The sequence below is a fragment of the Paralichthys olivaceus genome, chromosome 7 (assembly GCF_024713975.1).
Source record: "Paralichthys olivaceus isolate ysfri-2021 chromosome 7, ASM2471397v2, whole genome shotgun sequence".
Classification (NCBI taxonomy): Eukaryota; Metazoa; Chordata; class Actinopteri; order Pleuronectiformes; family Paralichthyidae; genus Paralichthys; species Paralichthys olivaceus.
The window spans coordinates 9,965,406-9,978,964 of record NC_091099.1 but is presented as its reverse complement, the minus strand read 5'-3'; the positions used below and the strand labels follow the sequence as shown (position 1 = coordinate 9,978,964).

Genomic DNA, 13,559 nt, shown 5'->3' with positions numbered 1-13,559 from the left:
TTTGTTTTTATTTTGAAGGCTAATTATTCTGCTTCTGGTCTGCATCAGTGTGTCTCTTCACACTTGACAGACCGGATGTACACACTTGTGTAAACACAGCTCCACCCTCTTCTGGTTCTGTCCAATCAGGATGCACTTCCAAGCAACTCGTCTCTGACGTCTTCACGCAAAGGATCTAGGGAAATGGAGGCCGAGCTACTACAATTTAAATCTGACCTGAAGAATCTGTGGTTGCTTTTCTAACAATGTTAATTTAAAGGGATAGTTCACCCAAAAACTAAAAGTCACTCCATATCTACTCAGCGCTAAGAGGATGGATGGGTGAAGTGTTCGAGTGGTAAATATTGCTGCAGCCAAATCCAATCCCGTTTCCCCCTGAAAGAGTTTTGTGGACTCAAACACTTCACCCACCCCTCCATCCTCATAGTGGTGAGTAGATAATGTTTGAATTTTCAATTTGGGGTGAACTATCCCTTTTGCATGTTATTCAATGCACTGGTCCTTTTGTAATGTAGTCTCCAGACAACACACAAGTAAATGCGATTAATTCATGACATCTCTTTTTATTCATCTTCATAAAACAAACTTCATTATAAAACATCTCAAACAGCTTCATTCAACCATCAACTGGCCTTCCAGTATTGTAATAATAAAAATATCAGTCTCTGTAGCCTCATACCCGTCAGATTCACACATCTTCATAGAAAAATAAGAGGATCGCTCTCTCGTCATGGAACACATGAATCTCTATCAAGTTATTTTCAACATTACAAAAAAAACACACACGATGTACTTGTGATTATAACCTTTGTAAATATATACATCCTCCGTTTAATCACCACCAGGCGGCAGAGTTGTGTTGATAGTGCACATTAACAGTGAGGAGAGTGTGATGAGTTTTATTATCATTATTTGTATTATTATATGTGATATAAAAGCAGAGTCATGGTGTGAAGCCTTTAGGTCGGGTCATCATCCGGACACTTTTAAAGGACCCCCTGTCACTAGTGGGGAAATACTCTGTGGAGATGTTGGGCCATGTGCCCCAGAAGATCCCGTCCCTGACTCCCCGGTACTTCCCCACATAGTACCTCCCGTTCAGGTTGGCAGCCATGCAGGCGTCAAACCACCAGCCGGAGCTGTAGTAGGCCCCGCAGTTCCCAGACTGGTATCGGTCATTGTCCCGGTCTGGGGTTGTGAATGGCCGGTGGTTGTGATCGTAGCTCCTGCTGAAGCGGAGAGCGTCCCCTGCAGTGCCGGAGTAGCCTCCCACCGTCAGCCGGTATCGCAGCCTCTCGCTGGCCACCCTGAACTGCGCGTACTCCGCATGCTCCGTCACCCCGTCGAAGTCCTCCAGCTCCACCCGCAGCACCATGTCCCTGTCCCGGGTCAGCAGGTGGATCATGTTGTTCCCCAGCCAGAACTCCCCGCCGTGCAGCTCCCCGAAACCGGAGCGGTACTCGGCCCAGGTGCGGTTAAAGCTGACACTGCCGTCGTGTCTGCGCTGCAGGAGGGTCCATCCTCCGCCCTCCAGCTCCATGTCACAAAGGACTGAGAAGCTCCGGCTGCGGATGTCAGGGGTCACCAGGTACACCCCGCTGCTGGTCTCCCCTCTCAGCAGGTGGTCCGAGCAGTCTCTCCTCACTGCTGATGAGGAAGATTGGAAGAGAGAATAATAAAAACCTTTCTCTCAAAACATTTCAAAAACAAATCCTTCTTCTATCTTTTAGGCCTCGGTTCGTATCTTGCAGGTGAAGACATGTTAGCTGAGGTCACACAAGGTCAACAGGTCAGAGCAGAAACCACTTCATCATAGTTCAGTGTTTCTGAGGAATGGAAACTCTGCCCCTGTGTTTTAAAACAATCAGTCATTACAATGAGATATATCACAGTTATGACTATACCTCTGAATAATAAATCAATATTTGAAAATAATGACTTAAAGTCACATGAAAAAGACTCAATATCTCAAAATAAGGTCTAAATATTTCATCATAACTTCTTAATATCTTAAAATAATGACTTCATATCTCAAATGTATGACCCATTAACTCATAATAATAACTTAATGTCTCAATATGATAACTTAGTATCTCAAAATACTGACTTAATATCTTAAACAACTACATAATATCTTTTAATTTAGCATCTTTTTCTTCTTACATTGGCAGAAATGGGCTGCATACTAATACCTCCTTTTAAACAATAACTAATCTTTCCTGTACCTCTTTCCTGAAGTTGCTATGATAGAATAACAAACATAAACCGAGTGTTCCATGTTTTAATGTTATGATGTATAAACTGTGTAAAGAAGGAGGGGGGCAGATGTGATAATCCTCCTGATCTGCACCTGTGTCTCGCTGTTAAACTCAAGAATCATAGGACAGATTTGAAGCCAAATGTATCACTGACTGTTCCCCACGCAGCTCTGCAGGATGTTTTTACCACGTTAGCCTGCGCATACTTGTGGTTTTATCTCTTATCACCACACACATTGTGCACACATATGCAAATTCCTACTTGACAAAAAGCCATGATGTATGACACAAAGATGATCTCACAAACCATACAGTTAAATGCTCTTCTTTTATGTGAGGATCATTAGGATTTGCCATGTGGGCCTCTTAATAAAATCCTGTCAGGTCAGCTAAAACCAATTTACTTTTTTAACAAGAGAAAGAATAATAAGGCACTCAACTGCTAATGCACAACAGTTCCTCTGGCTGTATTATTATCTCCACCAAGGAGTTTATGTTTTCATCTGCATTTGTTTGTTTGTTTGTCTGTTTGCAGGATCACACAAAAAACTGCTGGACAGATTACTGTGGAACTTGGTGGAACCTGATGTGGTGTGAGTAGGAAAGAAATGATTACATTTCTTGTGTGGATCTGGATCAGGGTGCGGATCCAGGAATCTTTTTTCCACATTGTGAGATATGATGTTCTCCAACATTGTCACTGATTCATAAGAGAAGACTTCACAGATCTTGATGAAAAAAATGTTAAGGAGACTGATGTTTATGAATGTGCGTCAATTGGTGCAGATCCAAATCTATTTTAATACGGTTTCATCAGGGGACTGCTGGGCCTTGGTGGAGGTATGAACTCTACTCACTGCCATTCTAGTTTTGGATGTATTGTTGCAAGAAGACAGGAGACATTAGGGATATAAGCTGTATATCTTAAAGTATGTCATTGTGAAATAGTTTATGTCTTCTCCATTTAATATTTCAAGCTAAAATTTTTGATGTCTTTTGTGGGAGAATATAAATAAAGCATTATTACAATATTGCTCATGGTGTTCCAAACTGTCTTTTTGGCACATAAAATTAGCAAGCATGTTGTGACAGTCTAAAATAATATCACTTGCCTTTAGATGACATCCACGTTGGTAGTTTGCCTCCCTGGTTGTCCTCAGGATGCACTTTTGGACGCACGCTACTGGGGAGAGCGACCACCTGGTTGATTTTTACACGCAGCTCTAGTGCACTGGGAGTGGACGACTCAGCCGCCGGGGCCTCGGGGCCAGAGGTGAGAGGGGTTGTTGACCTGAAGTCAGGGCTAAGTGTGGAGGTAGTGTGGGCTCTGGGGGAAGTGGTCGGAGTGGTGATCATTTTTTTATGTGGATTTTGTCTTGGAGACGTTTCCCCCACATCTTGACGTATCGTAGTTTGTAAGCTGGAGTCAGCATTATGAGCCGGGTTTGGCCTTGTGGATCCTGGACTGGTGCTAGCGATAACAATTGGGAGGATCCCGTGGACGATTTTGTTTGGTCTTGTTGTCATTGGGATCGATGATGGCTGTCCAGCTGTTTGTGGCCTCAGATCAGACGTAACCCTGTTGCCTGGGCTCACCGTGAAGCCTTCAGGGAGAGCGTGAAGCAGAGGGAAGGGTACAGGCTCAGGGCTGTCAGAGGTCATTGGACCCGGAGTGATGGTTTTTTTTGTGCTGGGGCTGAACTCTGTGTCTTGCGGGGAATGAGTCGCCTCAGCAATATGTTTTATAGCACCAGATGTAGGTGGCATGTGAATTTCAGAATTTTGGATGCCATCCACAGTCGTCACGCGAATGATGTAAGGAGCTGAATCTGTTTTGGTCTTTAGGCTCGATTTTAGTTGCACTGCTGGTTTTGTCCTTTGAACAGATGTTGCTCCTGGCTTCAGTGTGGGCACGGGTGCAGTGGGAGGCCTTAGTTTGGATGTTATGTTGGATTCTGTTGCAGGGATTTCATCAGGTACAGATTCTGGTTTAAGATCAGGCAGTTGGCCAGGTACAGGTTTTTTAGGCCCCGGATTTGTTTGAGGTACCTGGCCAAGTTTAGGCTTCACACTGGGTTTAGTATTTTTGCCAAGTTCTTGATGTTTTGGGTAAAGTTTAGGGATGTGGCCAGGTTTAGGGTTTTGTTTAATCACAGGGGTTTTCTTGCCGGGTTTAGGCTTTTTATCATAAGGTATTTTAATACGATCATGTGAAATGTTTTGTCCAGGTGTTGAGTCTTGGTTAGATTTAGACTCAGGAGACAGATTTTCATCGGATTTTCTCATTAGTTCTGTCACAGACTCTTGGATAGGTTCTTCAGCCTTGAGCTGAATTGTTTCTGCTTTTTCAGGTTCAGGTGTGAAATGTTGGTTTGATTTAGAGGATAAATCAGATTCTGCTTTTTCTTTACTTTTCGTTTTTTTCTCAGGTTTCTGCTTTGGCTCTGGTTTGTCTAGAGGACGATTTGGCTTTTTCTCTGGTTTCGAGTTCAGTTGATCATTCAGAAGATCTTTGTCAGTACCAGTTGCATTTATTGATACAAGTCTTTGATGGGATGTAGGTCTCTGGACAGGAGGTACTAACTTGTTTTGATCCGTTGTGAGGTCTCGATCATGTTTAGGCGCAGGATTGTTTTTCACATATTGAAGTGGAGCTCTCTGGTCAGGTTTTTTAATCTGGACTTTTGGAGGTTTGGGTTTCTGCTTGGCTGTGGGTTTTTGAAGTGAAGGCCTCTGCTTTTGGTCGTCCTTAATTTTTTTGTCTGGTGAAGGTGCTCCATCAGGTTTATTGTCATTCTTAGGATTTTTTAGCTTACGATCTGCTTCAGGCTTAATTCCTGGTTTATGCTTTTCACCAGGCTTTCGTTGAGGTTTCACTCCAGGGTTAGTGTTGGAGCTGGCGTTCTTCTTTACTGTCCACGGGCTGTGGTCTTCTCCTCCTGTAGTTGTGTATAAATTCTGACGGGGAGTTGAGGTGGTTGTAGCTGCGGTGGACATAGATCGACTCTGGAAGCTTGCCCTGGGTCTCGGACTAGTTGTTGATGTGAACCTTGTACTGCTGCTGGTTATCTGTTGTCTGGGGACTCCCAGTGTGCTTATTGTTATTGTTGTTGGCGTACTTGTGGTCCTCACATCTGCCTCTTCATCAGGATGTGGGTGCTCAGAGAAGCCAGTCACATCACTGTCTGTGCTTTGGGTTGTAAGTCCATGAGCAGCTTTGGTCATTGTCCATCTCATGTCTGGGATCAATCGTGAACTGGACAGAAGACGAGGGGGAGGAGATGACGTTGAGGTGGTAGCTTTGTTTGAGTCCACCGAGTCATGTGTTGGACTAATGGGAACTAATGGAGTCTGGCTGACTGAAACAAAGTCTGTCCTTTCACTCGTTCTGTTGGACGTTAAATCTTCATCGCTGTCTCTCTGTACAGTCTGGACCATTTCTTCTGCCTCGGGTTTGATCTCTGTGCCCATCTCCCCTTCCTCCTCCTCCTCCCCCTCTTTTATAGTCCTCTGTGTTGCTGAGCGCCCAATGATTTCAGTCTGTTTTGGTTTCTTGTTATTTTGCTCCACTCTTAGTCCCCTGTCCCTTTTCTTTTTTCTGTCCTCCCAACGTTGCTCTCGCTCCTTATTTGTATGCTCATCATGATCCTCAGACATCTTTATTCCATCACTGCCCATGTTTTCCACAGTTTGGGTGTTTTTGTCTGTTTCCTTTGTTTCATCTTGCCTCAAATATTTGTCACTTTCTTCTGTTTTCTCCTCGTGTTTGTTATCACTCGTCATCTTTCCTTCTTTCCCACTCTGCTGCTTATCTACTTGATCTCCCTTTAAATCCCCCTTTCTGTCTTTTTCTGTAACTTTTTCAATCTCCTTATTTTCTTCTCTCGTCATGCCCTCTGTTCTCCCCTCTCCACCAGAAGTTGGCACCTTTTGCTGCCTCAATTTGTCTGTTACCTTTCCCCCCTCTGTTTGAGTTTTTCCATCTTTTAATGGCACTTCTTTTAAGGTTTCTGTTTTCTCATTTTCTTTTACGACCCTTTCACCGCTCTCTCCCTCTGCTTCCCATTTCTTTCTCCCTCTCTCTTCTAAAACTGTTCTTTCTTTGGAGTCAGTGTCACCATCCACATCCATCGTCTTTTCCACTTTAACCCCGTCCTCTCTTAAATCTTTTCTCTCATTCACCCACTTCCTCTCATCCCCCTGTTTATCTGTTCCCTCATTTGTCTTCACATGCTCTCTTTCACTTTGTGTTCTGCACACTCTCTCAGTTTGTCTTACTGTACAATCAGCGCACATCTTCCTCAGCTGATCCACATGGTCCTTCAGCTTCTGCAGATCCTTCGTGATCTTCTCCAGCTCTGTGAGCTGCTTTGGCAGATGAACGGTCAGCGGTGGCAGAGTGAAGAGGTAGGGGCATGTGTCCTCCTCCTGTCCCGGTCTGCATGGCCCTTCAAGCTCAAGAGTTGCAGCACAGGGCCCATATCCCCTATCTCCCAGGATGTCTCCGTCACCAGAGACCCCTGTGGTCCGGGAGAGGCTTGACAAGGCCAGCAGGGTCCCATAGATGCACAGCGCTGTTAACCTCATCACGTCCCGAGAGTAAAGACTAAAGGGAGAGGAGGGAGAGAGCGTAAAAAAGATCCACCTCAGTTTGTGAGGCACAGTGACAGTGAGAGGAGGGAGTGAGGTGGGAGGGAGAAGAGGAGGAAGGCAGTACTGATGGAGCTGTTCACTGGAACGTGAATCCCTGAGAGACACGAGGAGTGAGACGCCTGAGAGGAACACAGGTGAGAGTGATGGTATCTCTGAGAGATAATGGATGATAGGTGTGACACATGAGGGGAGGGTCAGATATGATGCAGTTTGTCATGACAGCTAGAAATCAATCATGAAAAAGCACAATGGTGAAAACATTAGAAAGCATATGTCTTATTCTACTTCTATTATTACCTCTGCTCAGGAGGTTATGTTTTCACTGCTGTCAGTTTGTTTGTATGTCAGCAGGATTATGCAGAATCTACTGGACAGATTGGCACAAAACTTGGCAGAAGGATGCTGAATGGGTCAGGCAAATTGGATTTTGGTGCAGATCCAGAGAAAAGGACTGATCCAGGAATTGTTTTCACTTTCCTTAACATTGTGGGATAGGTTGTTTTTTCCATTTTTTAACACTTTCCCAGGGAATAATTAAAAAAAACATTTAAGGGACTGATATTTATGAGTCTGTACAATTTGGTGGGGCTTTATTGAATTTAAGGGGACTGTCAGGCCTGGGGAAAGATATGCACACTACTAAAGGCCATTCTAGCTTGTTTGTGATTGTTTGTCAGCAGGATTACACAAAAACAACTGAACAGATTGCCATGGAATTTGTTGCAAGGATCGGCCCAGAAAGAACCTCACATTTGAGTGCACATCCAGGACATTTTTATGTTTTTTTCCCCCCCAGAGATTAATTCATGGATCTATCAGAATTAAATATGTTTTTATACAGCTTGGTGGATGTACAGTTTATACTCTCCATGTTATTCTAGTTACATTTCAATTCATCCTCATTCTAATCACATCCTTTAATGAAGACCATTTGCAATACATACTCCCTCTGTGATGTAATGATAAGTATATTATGGCCATGAATATGCATGTGTGCCACAGTTGCCTTGGCAGGCGCTCCTCAGGCTTCCTGTCAGTGGTCTATAAACATGTGAAGGACAGATGCGACAGGTCAAACTATGCATTTAATACAAAGGCTGCGGTGCCAGTGCCAAGAATTTGTTCATCAGATTTGTAAGGACGTATTTCAATTTAATGTAAGCTGTGTGGTTCAGTTCAGCTTCTGAGTTAATGGAAACCAGGAATGTCAGATTTATCGGTGAAGGCTGTTTGATTTAAATGTAGTTCCAGGGTAGAGACATTTCTCATGTTCTATTGACTCTGTTCGGACAGTGCTAACCCTTGAGTCATGTAGAATCAGTGAGGCAATCTGTTTTTGTAGAAGCCAAACTCACTGTGTACAGACAGTGAGGTCTATGAAGGTTTTAGCTTAGTCATTCTAAGCTAAAAGCCCCAATCTTGGAAGTCTGCATATTTACGGTACATGGACCAAATAAATCATCTGCTTAGCAGGGAGTTTACATGATGAGGCTTCAGTTTTTCATATCCAGGATTTAAATGTCAGTCGCACCACAGGATATGAGAGATGAGTGATAGTATGTGATGTCTGTGTTTCATGTTTCAGAAATTTGTGCACTTTTGGTGCTTGTTAGGCCACTTCAGTTCTATTATGCCTCTGTCCTAGCCATAGCCAGTGGCCAGAGGCATTATGTTTTCAAGTTGTCTATCCCTCCGTTCGTCCATTAATCTCCTTCTTGTGAACATGATAGCTCAAGATTGCTTGAGGGAATTTTCAAGGATTCACAGATGAACAGATTAGATTACTGAGGTCAAAAGTCATCGGCCAAGTTCACAGTGACCTCATGTTCTTATGTATGTGAAATATCAGTAAAACCCACGCTTGGACTCAAGGATTGAGTTCAGAGGTCAAAGGTCAAGATCTCTATGACCTTACAAAATACTCTTTTGCCACATGAACACCCAAAATAATTATTTCAAATGTGGTAAATATGTTCATACTCATAAAACCTGTTTTTTTGGGCCTCTTGAACATGATCTCATAAGTCTGCCTTTAGGAGATTTCTTCAAATTGTGACCAGTTGAATTCAAAGATGAATTTATTAAATTTCAGTGGTCAAAGATCATCATCTCTGTGACCTCATATGAGTCTAAGAAAGTTATGCAGACTGAAACTGCACTAGTTGTCTGAGGCGTCAGTTGAAACGTGACCCCTGTGTCTCTGTTTCACTGGACATTTACTCCGACTGCACAAAACTGGAGAGATCTCTCAGCTGGACTTTAATAATGACAAAGGAATCCAGTTGTTTAGTGAGAGGACTGTGGGAAACATCACATATGAAATGAAAAACGAGTCAAGGCGGAAGAGAAAAGGTTCAATAAGGAGAAAAAAGAGCTTAACAACTCTGAATGCCACCGTTTCTGGAAAAGTTCAAGTTTGAATTTCAGTTCAGTTTTTTGCTTTAGAAAAAAAAACTTTAGTATATTACAACTAAAGCTTGGTGGACTACACTCAGCTCTTGTGAATGAATACACATACTAATAGCTATCTATCCAAACTTTTTTGACATTTCAAGTTGGACTCTTCCTCCTTCCTCTATGCTAATGCAGCCATGAGCTCATCTGAGATTTGACGACAGGGTAAAAGCCGGGAATAGAGAATCCTTTCACCTTCTGCAGTCACTTCAATACCACAACACTTACACTGGGAAATAGTGTGAGAGAAATGTTTACACTCTGAAGAGCGTTCTGTCAGAACACTGAGTCATGTTGATTTATTATCATCGAGCCACGTCTTTAACAGCGCAACCAAATCTCAGACAGTCGCTGCTCAGCCACAGCGAGTTAACCTGGTGCCTGAAGAATGAAAATGATTAGAGGTTAGAATATGGATGATAAAGGTTAGAAGGGTTTATTCATTTGATTTTAGCCAATCTAAATAAATCCTGTGACTCAGCTGCAGAGTACAGTCAGGAGCTCTTTTATTCCCCATAATGCCCTCTCTCCTGGCTTTACCCATTTATGGACAGCAGGTTTTTTTCTCCCCATGGTGCCCTCTTGGGATACAGTGTTTTGAATTCCCCCGGTGTACTGACTTGGCCTGCTCTCTGTCCCGGATCGTGTAAACACTGTACTTTTTTCCACACAGACTAGAATAAACTTCTGACCATCAGTCTAGTTTCGCTGCCTGGGCTTCCTGGCAGGACGCTTCATCTCCATCCACTTTGGGCAGAGGAGCCGCTGTCGTTGCTCACGTCTGTTATGTGCATAAGTGTCCCGTTTCCAACTGAGTGAACCCAGCGACTGTCGTCATGGTGCAGCGCCTGCCTTTGGTAACACCCCACTTAATCAGTGTGTATCTGCTTAAAATTAAAGAACCACTCCTACTCTCTGTTGAGTCTATCATACACACACACACACATTTTAATATTCACTTTAAATCTCCTTTGCCAACTCCTTAATTCTTCTGAAACTGATAGATTCCTTTACCATATGTGAGAATGTTTTTCATTGGTCGAATGACCGATAGTGATTCTTAAAAATGAAACAACCAAGTGTCCCTCACATCTGGGCTGGATTTCCTACAGCTCGCCAACACTAGATAACTTCAGGTCAATTTGTCTGTGTTCCAAGAGCCTGGACCTCCTTTAGTCTTAGCTTGAAATTAATATATTTGAATCCTTGTCCCGATGAAGGATATGAGAAGCAGGCGTAACGTGGGAACAGGTGATCTGCTGCTGACACCTTCTGCCAGAGCTCTGGGGTGAAAGGAGACATTTCATTTTACAGTTTTTTATCAAATTTGTATAAAGGAATTAAAAGTTGCAGTGAAGTTGTTTTGTTTTCTGTCACATCATCACATTCATGTTCATGTTGGATCTGTGCTGCAGTCAGTCTATTACCATGCTGTGGTCATGTATGTGGGTGCACAGAAAGATGGGACCCCCCAATGTGTTGACATTTCCTTTTGTCCCTACCAACTCTACTATAAGAGGAGACTACAGGCTGTTAACAGTATTACATTTGATGGCAACTTGCTGAATTATCCATAGTACTATAGGTTTGTTTGGTGGAGGAAAGAATTCAAGTCCTTTAATTGGGTAAAAGTAACTCCATTACACTGGGGTGACTGTGGCTCAGGAGGTAGAGAGGGTCGACCACTAATCAGAATGCCGGTCTTGAACAAAATGTTTTGCCTTTTTCCCAAGTTGGGCAAAATATTGGAAAATTATTTCCTGAAGCACAAGTATTATGATTATATGTATTATCGGCAAAATGCAATTAAAGTAGAAGCACTCAATCCATAAAAATACTTGTATGATTGTCGTAAAATTATTTAAATTATATAATTATTTCTAATTATTACTGATGAAGTGATGAAAAATCGTTTTTTTCTTACTGTTGTAACTGCTTCAAGTTAAATCAATTATAATGATTTTAGATTAATTTTAAACAATGTATTATATTATTAGATCCTCCTATAATGTGGAGGTTAAAATCTTAATCTGCAAACTAGTTAAACAAACGTGATGGAGTAGAAACAAATACTGTAGTGGAATTGAATAATTAAATGGTAAAAAGAAAAGTGCACTGTAACGTAAATTTTGTATTTGATTACAGCATTGACCGAATGTATTTTCCACCAGGGATTATTTACTTTGGGCTGCCTGATGTGCCTGATGGGACCAAAAAAGAATCTTTGTTATCCTCTGAACTGTGTCTCTCTATAGCAACTGTTTTAGTGTCTGCGCTCAGTGTTACATTTACCAAATAAACTATTTGGGTCAAAAGAAATAAACATTTTAGCGTAAGCCAATGTCAGCACTGATGAACACTGTGTACACATTAATACTTGTACTTCAGAGGCTGCAGATTTATGGAGCAGAGAAGCATGGATGCAGAGGTTTGACTGAGAAATGTGATTTTCCACATTGTTATGATTAATTAATATAATTGTTTGAGTTTTCTGTCACTATAAAATGTTCATTTTCATCCAAGTATCTAAGTAGTGTGTTATCATAGGGTTTTATTGAAATGTTAATCACATAATGTTTATAACAGTACTAATATGATGACTTGTTGTGCAGAGAATACAGCTGTCAGGGTCAGGGTGACAAACATGCTTGTCAATACATTTCCATCACTATACTGCCACCTAGTGACATTGTAGGAAACGTCTCATTATATACAGAGTCAGTCTGCGCATTTACAACTGATGAATATATTAGAAACTTTGACAAGCAGCATGAACGTGTCACAACACAATCAAACATCTGCAGATATTAAATACATAAAATACTTTACTCTGGATTTTTTTTTAATTTTCTTGGTTAATTATCTACAGCCATATATGTATGAATTATTTTTTATAGTAAATTATAAGATTCAAGTGAAAAATACTTCTTGTTGAAGTAAAACCAGTACTTTAAAACACAATACGTTTCAGCTGTAAATGAGTCCTATACGAAATGGGTGTGTGTGTGTGTGTGTGTGTGTGTGTGTGTGTGTGTGTGTGTGTGTGTGTGTGTGTGTGTGTGTGTGTGTGTGTGTGTTTGACTGTTTATAGCAGGTCTTTTTTTAAACTCATTTTGTAAAGTTTTAATGTAAATAGCTCTTCATATGAGACGACATGGTTTGGTTTAAACAATTAAACAATCACATCAACATTTCCACCTTTCTCAATAATGTTTTATTGAAACTAAAGAAACAGTGAGTGTAGTGAGTGACAGATGGATACAGCTGGATCAGAGCAGCCAGTGTCAGTGATATTCAGTCAGTCAGTCCGTGTGTGTCTGTGTGTGTCAGTGTGTGTCTGTCTTTGTGTGTCAGTGTGTTGTGTCAGTGTGTGTCTGTGTGTTGTGTCAGTGTGTGTCAGTGTGTTGTGTCTCTGTGTTGTGTCAGTGTGTGTCAGTGTGTGTCTGTGTGTTGTGTCAGTGTGTGTCAGTGTGTGTCTGTCTTTGTGTTGTGTCAGTGTGTGTCTGTGTGTTGTGTCAGTGTGTGTCTGTGTGTTGCGTCAGTGTATATCAGTGTGTTGTGTCAGTGTGTGTCGTGTCAGTGTGTTGTGTCAGTGTGTTGTGTCAGTGTGTGTCTGTCTTTGTGTTGTGTCAGTTTGTGTCTGTGTGTTGTGTCAATGTGTGTCAGTGTGTGTCAGTATGTTGTGTCAGTGTGTGTCAGTGTGTGTTGTGTCAGTGTGTGTCAGTGTGTTATGTAAGTGTGTGTCAGTGTGTTGTGTCAGTGTGTGTTGTGTATGTGTGTGTCAGTGTGTGTTGTGTCATTGTGTTGTGTCAGTGTGTGTCGTGTCAGTGTGTTGTGTCAGTGTGTGTTGTGTCAGTGTGTGTCTGTCTTTGTGTTGTGTCAGTGTGTTGTGTCAATGTGTGTCTGTGTGTTGTGTCAGTGTGTGTCTGTGTGTGTCAGTGTGTGTTGTGTCAGTGTGTGTCAGTGTGTGTCAGTGTGTGTTGTGTCAGTGTGTGTGGTGTCAGTGTGTGTCAGTGTGTTGTGTCAATGTGTGTCTGTGTGTTGTGTCAGTGTGTTGTGTCAGTGTGTGTCATTGTGTGTTGTGTCAGTGTGTGTCTGTGTGTGTCAGTGTGTGTCCGTGTGTGTCAGTGTGTGTTGTGTCAGTGTGTTGTGTCAGTGTGTGTCATTGTGTGTTGTGTCAGTGTGTTGTGTCAG

The 13,559-nt window shown here is 42.1% G+C and overlaps 1 protein-coding gene across 2 annotated transcripts; it reads right to left on the bottom strand.

Moving 5' to 3' along the window:
• Positions 1 to 543: 543 nt before the first annotated feature.
• On the bottom strand, positions 544 to 6,946 carry LOC109624006 (uncharacterized). 2 transcript variants are annotated; one of them, XM_069528603.1, is made up of 2 exons: positions 3,367 to 6,946; positions 544 to 1,640 (listed from the first exon to the last, which is right to left on the bottom strand). In XM_069528603.1, exons 1-2 carry the CDS (start codon positions 6,843 to 6,845, stop codon positions 944 to 946), a joined length of 4,176 nt encoding a protein of 1,391 aa, XP_069384704.1. In that variant the 5' UTR covers positions 6,846 to 6,946; the 3' UTR covers positions 544 to 943. The 2 variants fall into 2 exon arrangements, with proteins under 2 accessions (XP_069384704.1, XP_019934055.2); XM_020078496.2 differs by having other exon boundaries at positions 544 to 1,647; positions 3,371 to 6,946.
• Between the last annotated feature and the right edge of the window lie 6,613 nt (positions 6,947 to 13,559).

Coding starts and splice junctions, on each gene's coding strand:
- LOC109624006 (XM_020078496.2), bottom strand. CDS start 6,845: ATGAGGTTAACAGCGCTGTGCATCTATGGGACCCTGCTGGCCTTGTCA. Junction 1,648..3,370: donor AACGTGGATGTCATCTAAAG/GCAAGTGATATT, acceptor CTTCCTCATCAG/CAGTGAGGAGAGACTGCTCG.